The sequence below is a fragment of the Lagenorhynchus albirostris genome, chromosome 11 (genome assembly GCF_949774975.1).
Source record: "Lagenorhynchus albirostris chromosome 11, mLagAlb1.1, whole genome shotgun sequence".
Lineage (NCBI taxonomy): Eukaryota > Metazoa > Chordata > Mammalia > Artiodactyla > Delphinidae > Lagenorhynchus > Lagenorhynchus albirostris.
In genome coordinates this window covers 78,191,483-78,207,510 of record NC_083105.1, presented here as the reverse complement: position 1 = coordinate 78,207,510, position 16,028 = coordinate 78,191,483, and the positions used below count along the sequence as shown (strand labels likewise).

Below are 16,028 nucleotides of genomic sequence, written 5' to 3'. Positions count from 1 at the left end.
ACCCTGATCAGTTGTCTTATTAAGGAGCTTTCCTGGGAGAAAGCATGTGAGGAATATACAGATCTTTCTCCTTGGGACCTGTTTTTAAACCAAAATGTGCATTCTGTCATGCTGGACAAGGGTGATCTGGCTCCCCGACAAATTAAACTCTCAAAGAGAGGGCGGTTTCTTTACTACCTTAATCAAATGACAGGTCAGGACAAACGTAGAGTTCACCAATGACTTTGACTTTCACATAAGTGAGAAGAAGCAAGCAGAGAAATAGAAAGCAAAAAAGTATCTAAAAATGCAGAATGAAAGTTAAAACCACTTTGAGCACGAAGTGCTTGTAACGAACCAAGTCCATGCATGCATCCGTAATAGAAAAGTCCAGTTGGTCCAAGACACTAGTCTCCTCAGCAAGGCACTCAAGCAGGTCTGGATTACTGCTGGGTCACAAGTGATGAGGTGAAGACCGTCCATTCAGGCAAAGCCTCTGGTGGCCAATGCCTTGGTGAATGGATCCTCGACAATAGATGAGGATACAGCAACACTTGTCTCAAATGCAAACAGTCCCAGCTCACCTAATTTTATAGTCCCAGGAGCACATTATCTCCAAGATCAGATGTTCAGTTTGGGAGGGGGAGGTTTCTAATGCCACCTGTGTCACCTTAGGTCACCTTGGCAGGAGATCCCCCAAATTTCTGCCTCTTCCTACCAGCATGCACAGATCAATCTTGGCTCAGGTACAGCAATGACAAAAAATGAAACCTCTGAAGTCATGGAGTCAGTTTCTAGCCACGGCTTTATTTCATGCTTGACACCAGGCCTCAAAAGGCTCGCTTCTACTGTATTTATGAGCAAATACATAAATAAACATACATATATAATTCACAAGAGTCACATCAACAAATCAAACACATGGTAACATGTGCCTTCTTCAATCTAGTTTGAGTACACTATGATCCATCATGTAATAGATCTAAAAGATCTACAGATTGTTTTGGATTTTCTACATAACGTCTCTCAATAGTCAGCTTTATATTTTCCTTCACAATTCTTATACTTTCTAGGATCTCCAGTAAAACAATGAATAGAAGTGGGTGATAGTGGCATCTTTATTTAAGTTATCTATTATTATTAATAATATTACTGTTGTTGGTCTGAATTTTTGAAATTACCATTTATCAAAATTAAGGAAACTTCTTTCTATTCTTGGTTTTATACAATTGTTCTTTTAATGAATTTTAATTGAATTTTATCAAAAGTTCTTGGATCTGTTGAAATGATCATATGATTTTTAAAATAATTATAATGTAATTACTTTGATTAATTTTCAATGACAAACTTGTATTCCTGAAATAAACTCAGTTTGATCATGATGTTATCCTTTTCATGTATCACCCCATTTGGTTTGCTAACATTTTGTTCAGGACTTTTGTGTTTGTTTCTGTGAGATTGACTTCTTAATTGTCTTTCTTTTCACCTTTGGTATGATAGGCTCAGTAAATAAGCTATGAAGTGTTCCCTCTTTTATCCTTTTAAAGAGGTTATATTAGATTATCTCTTCCGTAAATGGTAGAACACTCCAGTACAGCCACACGGCCCTGCTGTTTTCTTTGTGAAGATATTTAATTATAGATGTTAGGGTATGTTTTTTCAAGGAATTTCTCCATTCCACCTAAATTTTAAATGTTTGGAAATACTCAAGGTATATACATTACCGTTTTAATGTCTGTAAGATCAGTGATAGACTCTTTTCCCAATACAGTGGGTTTTTTTTTATGATGATCAGTGTTGTCAGAGGCTTATTGAGTTTTATTTGTTACCAACTTGTGACTTACTGAATCTCTGTTCTCATTTTATTTCACTCTGTCTTTTCCTTGGATTAACTTATTTTTAACTTTGTATGATAAATACAGAGATTGTTTCCCAGTCTTCTTTTAAATAAGTCTATTTAATGTTATAAATTATCCTCAAGTCATATGTTAACATGGGGTTGGGAGCCCATTATGGACTGAATGAACTGTGTGTCTTGTCATCCCCCCCCCCCCCCACCAAATGCATATGTTGAAGCTCTGACCTCCAGTGTGACTATTTTTAGAGATGGGGCCTTTAGAGAGGTAATTAAGGTAAATGAGGTCATAAGGGTGGGGTCTGATTCAATAGGTCTGGTATCCTATTGGATAATTACAGGAAAAGACACCAGAGCTCACTGCATTCTTTATTTCTTAATTATTTGGCAGTTTCCTAGGTCCTTTTTCTACAATTTCTAGATTAATTCCACTGTGAATTAATCTGAATTACTGTAATCCTTCAAAAATGAGATTTGCTTATGGCCTAGCCATATGGTCAGTACCGGTAAAAATTCCATGTGCATTGGAAAGAATGTGTATTCTGCAGTTGTTTGGTATACTATTAATACGTTGAAGTCAGATTTGTTTGCCCTATCATTTATTGTTGCAGATTTGTCCGTTTTTAGATATGTCCCTGTACTGTTGGTGAGAGTATAAATTATTTCAGTCTTTTTGGAAGGCAGTTTGTCACTGCTTATGAAAATAATTTTAGTGTCTTTTGACATATTGATTTCACTTGTAGGAATTTCCAGAAACAGCACAAATATAAAAGCATAAATACAAGAATTCTTAGTATAGGATAGTTTATAAGTGCAAAAACTTAAGAAAACCAAATGTCCGTCAATAGAGAAATGGTTAAATGGTGATATACACAGAAAGTGGAATGTTATGCAGACAGTGAGATAGATTATGTGTAGTTGAAATGATAAGATATCCTAGGTATAGTAATGAAAATGAGGCTAACTGTGTAGACAGCATGTTTGGTAGGACTCCATTTGTCTTAAAAGATGAGGTTTTATCTATGTATTGGTGTTTTTTTATATATAGAAATTTTCTGAAAGAAAGGTAACAGTAGGTACCCCTAGGGAGTTAGATTTTGGAGATGGACAGTAGTAAGGGCTTCTTAGTATATGCTTGATTTTTTAAAAAATTTATTTTTTACAGTGATCATGGGTTACTTAGAATAAAGAGCTAGTTAAAATAAGTAAATGCAGAAAGTAATTGTCTCTTAAGTGTAACAAACAAAATACTAACTATATTGGGTGGAATGAATTTCTTTTGAACACACCAGAAAATTTTATTGACATTTGCCATATTTATTGTTACATCTTCCTTTGCTGTTCCTCTTATCCGAATCAAAGATGAAGCTTTCTCTAGTCTGAGGTTTCAGGAATTTTGCTAGACATAGTCAGCATTGGTGATAAGGTAAACTAAGAAAATTATCTTAGAAATTCTGACCTGGCAAAACAGATTTTTAATAAAAGATCTTTATTTCCTACAGATTCCTGACATTCAAAACAGCTGGCTTTTAATACACTGCTACTGCATCAAATCAACAATGAACTGGAATGCAAAATCAGAGAGTGTCACTTTACCACCACAGTATCCTAAAAAACAGGCATCTTTTTTGGAGCAAGCTTTAGTAAACACACTTACCACAGCATCTCAAAGTTCTTTAAACCATCCTGGAAGTAACCAAGAACCGTGCCTATTTCTCAGTAATTTAAATCCAGTTTCACAGCCGCTGCTCAACATCAGAAATTATAAAACTCCTCAACAAATCCCTATTTCTGATATGCATAGTGGGACCATTGTGACCTCACAAACTTCAGTAGAAAGAATAACATATGCAAATGTTAAAGGACCCAAACAACCAAATCACGATTTGCAAGTGTCTTCAGGAGTTACACAGGATGTATGGTTGAACTCACCAATGAGGAATTCTATGCTTTCTCATACAGGGGCAACTATATCTCATCAGACTGGTTTAGGAATGAATACGCCCAATGTACGTGCACTACAGAATCAATTTCTAACATCAGATACCTATTCCATGCAACTACAAATGATCCCTTCTAATTCCGGAAGAGTTCCTATAACTTACCAAGGAAACCCGAGACTTAACCTACCTGTATCAGAGCAACAGGTTGACTGGGCACAGCAGTGTGCATCCAGTGGATTGACTTACCCAGATTACAGGCCACTTCCAAAGCAATATAGTTATTCATCACGAAGCTTTTTGCAGGAGCCTACTCTTCAGAAACAAACCCCTATGTCATCTGTATCATCACAAGTTAAAAATAGTCAATCTCCAAATCCTGCCCTGACTTTACAGTCAAAGCAGATTGCATCTGTACCGTCGTATCAATATGCGGTTACTCAAACTGACAGAAGACCTCCTCCTCCTTATGACTGTAGGTATGCAAGCCAGCCTCTGCAAAGTACTCAGCATGTTGTTAAACACACTTCTGTGGAAGTTCCTCTGAGTCAAGAAATGCACTTACCTGAAATGAGGAAAGACTTTTGTAGAGGCTTTCAGCAGCAGTGGCAAAACCTTAATGAAAATTTCAGCACAATGGGAAATTCCTGTAACTTGAGAGTAAATATCAATCAGCCTTTTAATGAACCTGTTAGATCTTACGTGGATGGTGTTCAGGCTCTTACTCAAAATAATCAAGAGAAAAGAGTGGATTCTCAAAATCTAACTTCAAATCAAGTACTGGACACAAGTGCCACAAAAGAAAAGTTAGTGAGGGATATTAAAACATTAGTAGAAATAAAAAAGAAGTTTTCGGACCTTGCAAGGAAAATTAAAATTAATAAAAATCTTTTGATGGCAGCAGGTTGTATTAAAACAACTAATACCTCTTACAGTGAATCAGCTCAAAATTGTGGGTTGTCTCTGAAACAAACTGCCAAAATCCAGTCTGGACCACAGGTAACCCTAGGCCCTCCAGATACTGTGGAGGATAAACCACCAACAGTAATGGAATCTGCAGAAGAAACAAATAGAACACACAATACATTGAATTCCAACCTTCAGGACAGAAATTTTAACCAAGTCAGTTCTGTTTTACTAAATTCTGGCTGTTCGCAAGTTGTGAGTTCTTTAAAGACGTCAACTGTTGAGATTACCCAGGCAATATTAAATAACACCCAGTTTTCATCAGGAAATTTAGTCAACGTTGCACAAAATGTGCCAACAAATTCTGAAGCAACTTCTCTTCCTCAGTCTACATCCTTTGAGGAATATGTTTCAAAGTATCCAAATAAAAATAGGCTGATTCTCAGTTTACTTGCATCTGGAAATAAAACTCAGAAGAAATTATTAAAAGATACTAATGAACGTATTCATGATTCTAAACTGCATAGTTTTGAAATGAATCCAAATATCCAGAACACTGGTAACCAAGTGAATTTGAAAACCATGGAAACTCCAGGTACTCCAACTACTTGTAATATAAATGCCAAGATATCAAACAACTCTTCTTGCTTTGAGCATGAATCCTTCAATGGAATGTCTTCTAAAAGTGACTCTCACTTTTCCATGGACTTGCTAGCAACATGTCTGTCTTTGTGGAAAAAGCAACCTTCAGAACCTACGGAAGAAAAACAGTGTAATGAGTCAAAAAAACCCACAGCAGCAGTTGGAATTTCAAAGCCTGCGGACATCTGTGAGAAGAGTCCATTTTCAGCTGTGGTAAATTCTCAGAATAAAATTGTAAACAGCTCACAAGACACAGTTTTATCAACGGTAGCACAGAATTATGAGTCTTCAGGAGCAACTACTACAAAGGGGATTGCTGTAGTATCACCCTTAATTCTTTCAGATGTCAAAACGTTGTCTGTCAAAGGTATAACACCTGAAGCTTTACCTGAAACAATGTATCCAGTTATTAAAGAAGGCAGTGTTTGTAGCTTACAAAACAAATCCTCAGAAAATACTGCTGCTTTGAACGTTAATGAACCAGTGACAAGTACCACAAGCACCAAGATTTTCCCACTAATTCAGAAGGATAAGCAAAGTGAGTCAACTAATACTAATTCAGAAGTCACCCCTAATACCAATCAAGGAAAGCATAACAAATTAGAACCAGATATCCAGTATCCTGTGAGTGATCAGCAAACCTCATATCTATCAAAGGACAGTGATATTGTGGGCAGAGATGTATTACAGATTGGCAGTATTTGTTCTCTTGTTGAAGGTGATACCTCTTATAATTCCCAAATAGCAGAGATATTCAGCTTGCCCTCTTTGCAAAAGGTTGAGCCACAGAAAGCTCTACCCAATCACCAAGTAATGAATAGTAGACAAAATGAACAATTTGACAATATCACTGGGAATAAAGACATTGACTTTCAAAAAGATAATTTTGTACAGTGCACAGATGTTTCACATAAAATAACTGATCAGTCAGAGTCACTGCAACCCCCAGAACCATCGACTTTGAAGTACATTGGAGCAAAGAGTGGAATTCCAGAGGAAAGCAGTTTGGAGCATATCACTAAAAATGAAAGCATGGCTAATGATATGTGTTCACCAGCTGCTATTCAGCGGGATAGTTACCCTCAGGAAGCAGCCCAGGATCCTACAACAAATGAGAATCTCGAAGATAAGACATCGATCTTATACCTACATGATCAGCTGTCAGAACTTTTAAAAGAGTTTCCTTATGGTATTGAACCTGTGAACGTGCATGAAGGTTTTGTGGTCCAACAAATGGCACACCAAATCTCAAAAGCTCAAACTTGTAATAAAACTGGTTGTGACTGCAAAGACTCAACAGACCAGATACAAATTACAATATTAAATTCAGAGCAAATGAAAGAATTATTTCCTGAACAGGATGATCAACCCAACGAGGTAGACAAACTGACAGAGCCTCAGAAAGAAAAGCCTGTCACAAAAGAAGGGAACCAGTGTGACCCACAAGCACATGCAGTTGAAGAAACCTGTGATTCTGTAATACTGGATTCAGAAAAAGATGATGTCCGTTGCTGTGCATTGGGGTGGCTCTCTATGGTTTATGAAGGAGTACCTCAATGCCAGTGTAATTCCACTAAGAACTCAACTTCAAAGGAAGAAAAAGGGAAAGATCCACGTTCTCCTTTGGAGACTAACGGTTATAAACAAGAAGAGAGAACCTCTGACAGAGATGTTCCTATTGCATTTAACAGTCCTCCAAATAATCAGCTGAAGATTCCTCTGACTTGTCCAATTGAGAAAAAATATTTTCCTGAAACAGAGCAAGACAGGAATATAAAAGATAAATCCAAATCAGAACATAACAGCTCATTAAGGACAGAACAAGAATTATCTGGTCACTTTTTATCTAAAGGTGATAAAAAGCCAGATTCTTTGCAGAGTCACAAAAGAAAAAGAAAACTGCAATTTCATGAGGTAACTTTTCACTCCACTAACAAAACTGCAAAATTTTCTCAAGAGAGCCTGCAGAGGAAGCTCATGGCACAAAACTTACGACCACTAAAACCAAAGATGGGTTTTTTGACAAGTAAAAATAAAGATTTGCATGTGAAGAATGGTTCTTTGGTACAGTCAGTATCACCGGAAAAGAGAAAATTGAAAGCAGGTGGCTCTAAACAAAAAGTTTTGGAAAAGAAGTTAGATGAAGGGAGCATACTTGATTCAGAGATAAAGAAGAAGAAATATGATAAACAAGAGCAGAATAAGAATGTGGGAGGTGGTGCATTTAAATTCTGTAACCTTTTCTCAACCACAGGTGAAAGAGCCAGGATTAAAGAAAAGACAGTGTCAAATGTTAAGTCCTCAGGCTCTATGGATAGCTCTAAAATTAATAGAGTTGTATCACCAAAGGAGTATTTATCAAGGCAGAAGCATAAAGAAGCATTAAAGAAAAACTACCTGAAAAATGTACCATGTGATTCTCAGTATATGAGGTCAAATAAACTTTCTACGCGAGTGGGAAGTTGTGGGAGATCAAATGAGAGACACAGTGGCAGTGTACAGACCTCTAAGGAATCATTAAATACTGGTACAAGCCATGGTAAAAACCTCAAAGCCCATCATTCCAAGGAGTCTAAAACATACATTTCAAGGAATATTAAAGGAACAGTTGGTGGAAAGCAACCTGATAAAATGTGGATTGATAAAACCAAATTAGACAAAAATTTAAGTAATGTAAATAATGACGTTGAATTCAGCCAAATGGCTTCCCAAGCAAAGGATCAAAGGAAACTGTATTTGAATAGAGTTGCATTTAAATGCACTGAACGTGAGCGCATTTGTCTCACGAAATTAGACAGTTCACCCAGGAAGCTTAATAAAGAAAAGAGACCAGAAAATAAACCTAAGACCCTTTTACCTGTGAAAGATGCCACAGAGAAACTAAGCATGCTGGAGTTTAAATTATGTCCAGATGGACTATTTAAGAATACAAACCCTGTCAAAGACCAGAATGATCTGCCATCTACTCCTAGGAAGGAGCAAGCTCCTGTGCAAGGTCCAGTATGATTTTTTTGATGGTGTCTGCAACATTGTAATACTGTAGTTCAGCAAGTGACAGAGCATCTCTCCTGACTTCCCTGTAGCTAGGAGAGACTTAAATGCATTTTGCCTTTACTTAGTATTTAGTTTTCTCAGTAAGTTGATGGTTCATTGGGCAATATTTGTTTTAAGTTTGTGTCCCACTTATTTTAAATTATATTACATTCACATTAAAGGTAAGAGGTATATAAAATTGTAAGGTTTGCCAAATACAAAGATTTCCTTTTGTGCCAAGAAGTGACTTAGCACTCTTTGTGCTAAGTCAGAAAAGCATCAAGTGTACATTATTTCAGGTCTTGCCTTTGTTCATTCTCTTTTGGGACTTGCAGTTTCAAAGCCCTGTGAATTTGAAATTTTGGTCTAAATGTTAGGAGATATGTAATGTTAATGAAATCTTTTTGTACATACGGAAGTGGTTTGCCTTATAGTCATCTTTGAAGCAGTTGGTGATTGTGTTATCACTAAAGTGGTACCTTCTAGTCTACTCATGAAGTATGCAATGGGAGGATCTTGGAAGCAGTGTTGTCCATTGTTGAGTTAACAAACCCGAATGGAAATCATGACTGTTGGTTAGCCAAAGGATAGAATTCTCAATGTAGTGCAAGATGGAAGGAGAAAATAGAGGACTCATTATTTGTGGTAGAAGGAAACATTTATGGGTTGTGGATAGTATATGTAAAACGGTGTGTTGAGAAACCCAGATTGGAAAACTAAAGGATTTGAATGGAAATCGTAGTTTCTCCTGTACTGTGTTCAGACAGTATCTGTTTGGGTGCATAAAATTACAATGTAAATAAGGTACTTTTTCTTGGAAGTTGGTAGGGATATATGAGTATATAGAGTATAAAATTCATTTTGTAAAGTCCTGGTGATTACACTTGGTTCTTAAAACTAGATCCTTAGAATCTGAGGGCCTGGTTGGAAGTGGGTGCAGCAGCAGTGTGAGGTACATTCTGTCTCATGTGCCCTTAAGTATCTTGAGATGTGTTGGTGTTCAGCCCAAGTGGGAGAAACATAATTACGTAATGAAGGTAAACTTTTAAATTGTGAGATTCAGGCACGTCATAGGGGAGAAAGCATTTTCCATGCCCTTTTTAGTTATGTGTGAATATATCTGATGCCTTCTAAAATCTAATTTAGGCTTACATGGTTTCCTTCATTATAGTACTAAAAGAGATGAATAGCAATATCTAGAGATCTGAAAATGAATATTTAAATAGTTTCAGGAATAAAAAGTACAAAAGAAGACTGGTTAAAATGTTTGACTGAGGAGAAAAGGATGCCGGAAGCCAACCAAGAAATAGGTAAAACTGTCTATTTAAGTTTTTATTTTACTTACCTGGCACTCTATCATATATAAGCTGGATTACAGTTATGGAAACTATTGTGAAGTTTGGTTTTTATCCATATTCTTTTAGAAGATAGTTCAGTGTCTGTATGAGTGGTAGGAAGACATTCTCCTGTTTTTTCTGTCATGCTGTGGACAGAGAAGTAGTGATCTATTTCCTTTTAACAAGAGAATTCTCATCACAGTGACTTAAGACAGGGGTTGGCATGCTTCTTCTGTGTAGATAGGTTTTGCAAATCATAATGTCTCTCCTAAATACTCTAACATTGCAGTGAGAAATGGCTGTAGAATAATGAATGAGCATAGGCTATGTTCCAATTAAACTTTACCAAAACTTGCTAGAGGCCGGGCTTGGCCCACAGGCATACCCTGTTAACCAACCCCTAGATTAGATTATTTGCAAGTTAGTTAATTAAATTCTCAAAACCAGGGAGACAAAGATGTTCCCATTTATCAATGAGAGGTTAGATCATTTGGCTAAAGTTACATAGCCAGTAACTCAATAGGGACTTGAACCACATCCCTGTCTTCAAAGTTTATTAAGTGTGGAATTTGAGTTATTTTGATGACGAAAGACTGATGCTCATAGTTTTTTGTTTCGGTTTGGTTTTGGGTTTTTTGGGGTTTTGTTTGTTTGTTTGTTTACTGGGAAGGGTTTTGGGCTGAGGGCCAACAAGAAAACCAGAGTTTTTAGTATCTGATTTTTAATTAGTGGAATGAATGTATTTTGTGTTTTGCATTGAGAACTGGAACCTAGGGTTCAGGAAATTTAGTTTGGGTTAATTAAATACGAAGAGTTCATAAGAGTCTTTTGAAAATCGGGAGAAGCAGAATTTTGCCATGAGCAGCAATAAAGAGAAGCAAGAGAAGAAGTGTGACAAAGGTTGAGAAGAGCTTATAAAGAATATATGTAAGCAGGCATGTAGAAATGGAGTCTTATACATTGAAGATACATGAAGGGAAAAAGAAACCTGAATGAAAGAATCAAAGGAAGAAGAAATGTGCACTCTTAATTAGAACAGGAAGACAACGGAAAGAGGGGAAAATTAATTAGTGAGAGAGTAGAAAACACACCCCTAAAGTTGGAACACAGGAAGTGAAATATGAGAAAGATGGAAATGGGTGTGGAGATTGCAGCAAGAAAGTTCCTTGGAAAAAGGGAGGGCCATAAGTTTTGCTTCAGAGAGAGTTGGGAGGCATAACTGGAATCTGAATCTGAAAATACTCAGAAGACGGATATATGCACAGGTTGACCAGAGGCTCAGGGAGCAGCATGAGCTAAACGACAGACGTGAAGATAACCTGCGGACAGGATGAGCAATAAACACTGAAGGTGGGACATCAGTACTCAGGATCACTATGAAAATGACACAAAGCAGGGCCCAGGTGCAATGAGAGATGCAGCAGGGTGAGAGAAAAGCTAAGAAACAAGTCCAGAGCTCTGTCAAGAGTCTTACAAGGGCTTCCCTGGTAGCGCAGAGGTTCAGAATCTGCCTGCCAACGCAGGGGACATGGGTTCGTGCCCCCATCCGGGAAGACCCCACATGATGTGGAGCAACTAAGCCCGTGTGCCACAACTGCTGAGCCTGCACTCTACAGCCTGTGAGCCATAACTACTGAAGCCCACGTGCCTAGAGCCCGCTCACTGCAACTGGAGAGAGCCTGCGTGCAGACAAAGACCCAACGCAGCCAAAAATAAATAAAAATAAAATTATAATTAAAAAAAAAAAGTCTTATGAGACTCAGGGAAATCATGAAAGACAGAACATAGCAAGAGGAAGAGGCTGAAGAACTGGAACTCCCAGAGAGCTATAAAAAACACACTTTAGATAAGCAACACCTAAATTTGGTGGCAAAGGTTGGAGTGTAGATGGAGCAAGTCGTGAAGCTGTCAGGGTGAGGTAGAAGAAGAGGAGGTGACAGAATCCAGCGGAAAGCAGCTTAGAGCTGCACCTCAGGTATCAGCATGCATAACAGAAAGCTGATGTGCACGGAGAGGAATTTGAAACAGATAAAGAATTAAGAGTAGCCGGCCTCTGTTAGCAAAAAAAATAAAGAAGAGGACAGAGTGCTTGACCCACCCAGGCAGAAAAAGGTACAAGAAAACTTACTCAGAAAGGAGTGGCTACAGCAGGAATGTGAAGTACGGGAATTCAGAATTGGAACAGCTTCTGAGATATAGAGGCACATCTAGAAATACACAGAAAAAGGGAAAGCTGGCTGGGCCCATCAAAAAAAAGGGATAGTGAGGCTAATAACAGCACTGAAATAGTCTAAAGAAACAGAAAAATACAGATATTTCTTAGAACACCTAGTGCATAACAAGGCCAGAATATGCAAGCTGTACCTTCCATTTACTCTTTGTAACTGGCTTGCGTTTGTGCTTTTTATATTGCTAGTTTAAATGGCTGTTAAGAAAGTCACGTTCATAATAGTATGCAAATAATGAGTTTTTATTGGGCAAGCGTACAGGTAGAGCAGAATAGCCCTGGGCAGTAAAGATGGGGGTGATGTTAGAAAACAGCCCCCAAAGGAGAGGCAAGATGTCCTGTGTATTTACTTTATAATTCTGTAGGTAAAGAGCCATAGTTTGTCACACTTAGCTCTTTCCCTAATTTTTTATCCCAGAGAACAACGCATGTTTTCCGTTTCAATTTATATTGATTGTATACTAGTCACTAACATTAAGAGTAATAAAGTAAATAAAATTTTTGTTTCCTTAGATGATAATGTTTTGGCTAATTCAAGACTCTCCAAGAGAAGTTTCAGTGCAGATGGATTTGAGACACTACAAAACCCAGTAAAAGATTCAAAAGCAATGTTTCAAACCTACAAAAAGATGTACATGGAGAAGAGAAGCAGAAGTCTTGGTAGCAGTCCTTTAGAATAATTTTCAGACTTTAATTCTTCTGATGGTTCTCTAATTGCCACAAGAAAATTTCTGTCACTTTCTGTTCAAATTATTTTTCTGGAAATACTCAGATTGCCGTGATAAAATTTCTCAGAGTTTGGTTACCATTTTAGGTTATGTATATCATTGAAGTTACTTAATTAAATTGGCTTGAGAACCTTATTTGTGGGTAGCAGGCATAAGAAATAGATGGTATTTGTCAGGGAAACCATGAATTCTGACATTATTGAACCAAGTTTACCATTATTTTAAAATGAATTATACAAATCTTGTTTTGAAATGCTAACTATCCATCCTAAGGGAGACCTGTGCATTACTTAAGGACTTATTTCCTCTGGGACTGTATTTTTGTTTCTAAAACTTATTAGCAAAATTTATTTTTCAGAAACCTCACTGTGAATGTCAAAGTATATTCTTAAGTATTTTATACTGAATTGTAAACTTTTTGTCGGAGTCTTGTTTTATACTTGTTAAACTGAACATAATTTTTGGATAACATCTAAACATTACTTTTCATACTTGAAATAAACATTTATTTTTTAAAAAGTATATCCGAAACAGTTTGATTTGTTTTTGATTTCCTGCCCTCACAACAGAGCACATTTTAGAAAGGTGTTTTTAAAAGGAGAAATGTTAATTAAGCTGTCACAAGTAAATATTTTCAGGTTCATTCATTAGAAGAGCAAAAATTTACTAGGTTCAGGAAATTGCAAGGAAGGCAAAATATGTGTTGTTTTCATAAAATCTTAATGCTACATAGTTCACACATGTTAAAACTATAGTAAACTCTTATGTATATTTTATCACAAGTTTTAAAAATACATTCTGAAGACTTGAGAAGACTGGGCTTCTCAAAATATTAAATAGCATGCTTCCATAGGAAAAGCCATTGTGCTCATCCTGAGCAATGTCAGTAGAAGGATCAGTTAGAAAAGCAATGGTTGGTAGAACTGGCACCATAGCACCGGTCGAGTCAATGCAATGGTTCCAAACTATGAATATTAGTGGTCATTATATTGGTCATTGTGTTCTTTTTTTTTTTTTAACTTTATTTTACATTGGAGTATAGTTGATTAACAGTGTTGTGATAGTTTCAGTTGTACAACGAACTGATTCAGTTATACATGTATCTATACTTCTTCAAATTTTTTTCCCATTTAGGTTTTTAAATAACATTGAGCAGAGTTCCCTGTGCTATACAGTAGGTCCTTGGTTATCCATATTTTTATTGGGGTGTATAGTGGCTTTACAATGTTGTGTTTGGTTATCCATTTAAAATATAGCAGTGTGTACATGCCAATCCCAAACTCCCTAACTATCCCTTCCCCCCTGGCAACCATAAGTTCATTCCCTAAGTCTGTTAGTCTGTTTCTGTTTTTTAAATAAGTTCATTTGTATCAGTTCTTTTTAAATTCCACATATAAGCAGTAACATACGATATTTCTCTTACTTCACTCAGTCTGACTTAATTTCACTCAGCATAACAATCTCTAGGTCCATCCATGTTGCTGCAAATGACATTATTTCATTGTTTTTAATTACTGAGTAATATTCCATTGTATATGTGTACCACATTTTCCTTTATCCATTCCTCTGTTGATGGACATTCAGGTTGCTTCCATATCTTGGCTATTGTAAACAATGCTGCAATGAACATTGGCGTGCACGTACCCATTCTGACCATGTGTTTCTCCAGATACATGCCCTGGAGTGGGACTGCAGGATCATATGGTAGCTCTATTTTTAGATTTTTAAGGAACCTCCATACTGTTCTCCATAATGGCTTCACCAATTCACATTCCCACCAACGGTGCAAGAGGGTTCCCTTCTCTCCACACCCTCTCCAGCATTTATTGTTTGTAGATTTTTTGATGATAGCCATTTTGACTGGTGTGAGGTGATGTCTCATTGTAGTTTTGATTTGCATTTCTCTAATAATTAGCAATGTTAAACATCTTTTCATGTGCCTCTTGGCCATCTGTATGTCTTCTTTGGAGAAATGTCTATTTAGGTCTTCTGCCCATTTTTTGATTGGGTTGTTTGTTTTGATGATATTAAGCCGCATGAGCTGCTTGTAAATTTTGGAGACTATTCCCTTGTTGGTCACTTCATTTGCAAATATTTTTGTCCATTCTGCAGGTTGTCTTTTCGTTCTGTTTATGGTTTGCTTTGCTCTGCAGAAGCTTTTAAGTTTAATTAGGTTCCATTTGTTTATTTTTATTTTCATTACTCTAGGAGGTGGATCAAAGAAGATATTGCTGTGATTTATGTCAGATTGTTCTGAGTATGTTTTCCTCTAAGAGTTTTATAGTGTCTGGTCTTACATTTAGGTCTTTGATCCATTTTGAGTTTATTTTTGTGTATCGTGTTAAAGAATGTTCTAATTTCATTTTTTTACATGTAGTTGCCCTGTTTTCCCAGCACCATTTGTTGAAGAGGCTGCCTTTCCACCATTGCATAATCTTGCTTCCTTTGTCATAGATTGACCATAGGTGCCTGGGCTTATTTCTGGACTTTCTAATCTCTTTCTATCAATGGACCCATTAATCTATATTTCTGTTTTTGTGCCAGTACCATACTGTTTTGATGACTATAGCTTTGTAGTATAGCGTGAAGTCAGGGAACCTGATTCCTCCAGCTCCATTTTTCTATTTCAAGATCGCTTTGGCTATTTGGGGTCTTTTGTGTCTCCATACAAATTTTAATTTGTTCTGGGCTTCCCTGGTGGTGCAGTGCTTGAGAATCTGCCTGCCAATGCAGGAGACATAGGTTTGATCCCTGGTCCGAGAAGATGCCGTGGAGCAACTAAGCCCGTGAGCCACAACTACTGAAGCTCGCGTGCCTAGAGCCCATACTCCGCAACAAGAGAAGCCCGCCCACTGCAAAGAAGAGTAGCCCCCGCTCACTGCAACTAGAGAAAGCCCACGCGCAGCAAGGAAGACCCAACTCAGCCAAAAATAAATAAATAAAATTAATAAATTTATTTTTAAAAAAAGATTTTTTGTTCTAGTTTGGTGAAAAATGCCATTGGTAATTTGATAGGGATTGCCTTGAATCTGTAGATTGACTTGTGTAGTATAGTCATTTTCACATTATTGATTCTTCCAATCCAACATGATATATCTTTCCATCTGTGTCATCTTTGATTCCTTTCATCAGTGTCTTATAGTTTTCAGAGTACAAGTCTTTTGTCTCCTTAGGTAGGGTTATTCCTAGGTATCAGTATTTTATTCTGTTTGATGCAGTGGTAAATGGGGTGTTGTTAGTGTATAGAAATGCAACAGATTTCTGTGTATTACTTTTGAAACCGGCAACTTTACCAAATTCATTGATGAGCCCAGTAGTTTTCTGGTAGTATCTTTAGGATTCTCTATGTATGGTGTCATGTCACGTGGAAACAGTGACAGT

The 16,028-nt window shown here is 37.0% G+C and overlaps 1 protein-coding gene across 3 annotated transcripts in view; it reads left to right on the top strand.

The window, feature by feature from the left end:
- The window catches only part of RESF1 (retroelement silencing factor 1), a 35,432-nt gene extending 22,263 nt beyond the window's left edge, over window positions 1-13,169 (top strand). For 2 of the 3 annotated variants that reach the window (XM_060166603.1, XM_060166604.1), the window contains exons 3-5: window positions 3,337-8,317; window positions 9,582-9,665; window positions 12,433-13,169. In XM_060166603.1, coding sequence (XP_060022586.1) covers window positions 3,394-8,317; window positions 9,582-9,665; window positions 12,433-12,599 — 5,175 coding nt within the window. In that variant the 5' untranslated portion in view covers window positions 3,337-3,393 and the 3' untranslated portion in view covers window positions 12,600-13,169. Of the gene's footprint in view, window positions 1-3,336; window positions 8,318-9,581; window positions 9,666-12,432 lie in introns of those variants that run through there. The other variant, XM_060166605.1, reaches the window with a different exon arrangement.
- The last annotated feature ends 2,859 nt before the right edge of the window (window positions 13,170-16,028 follow it).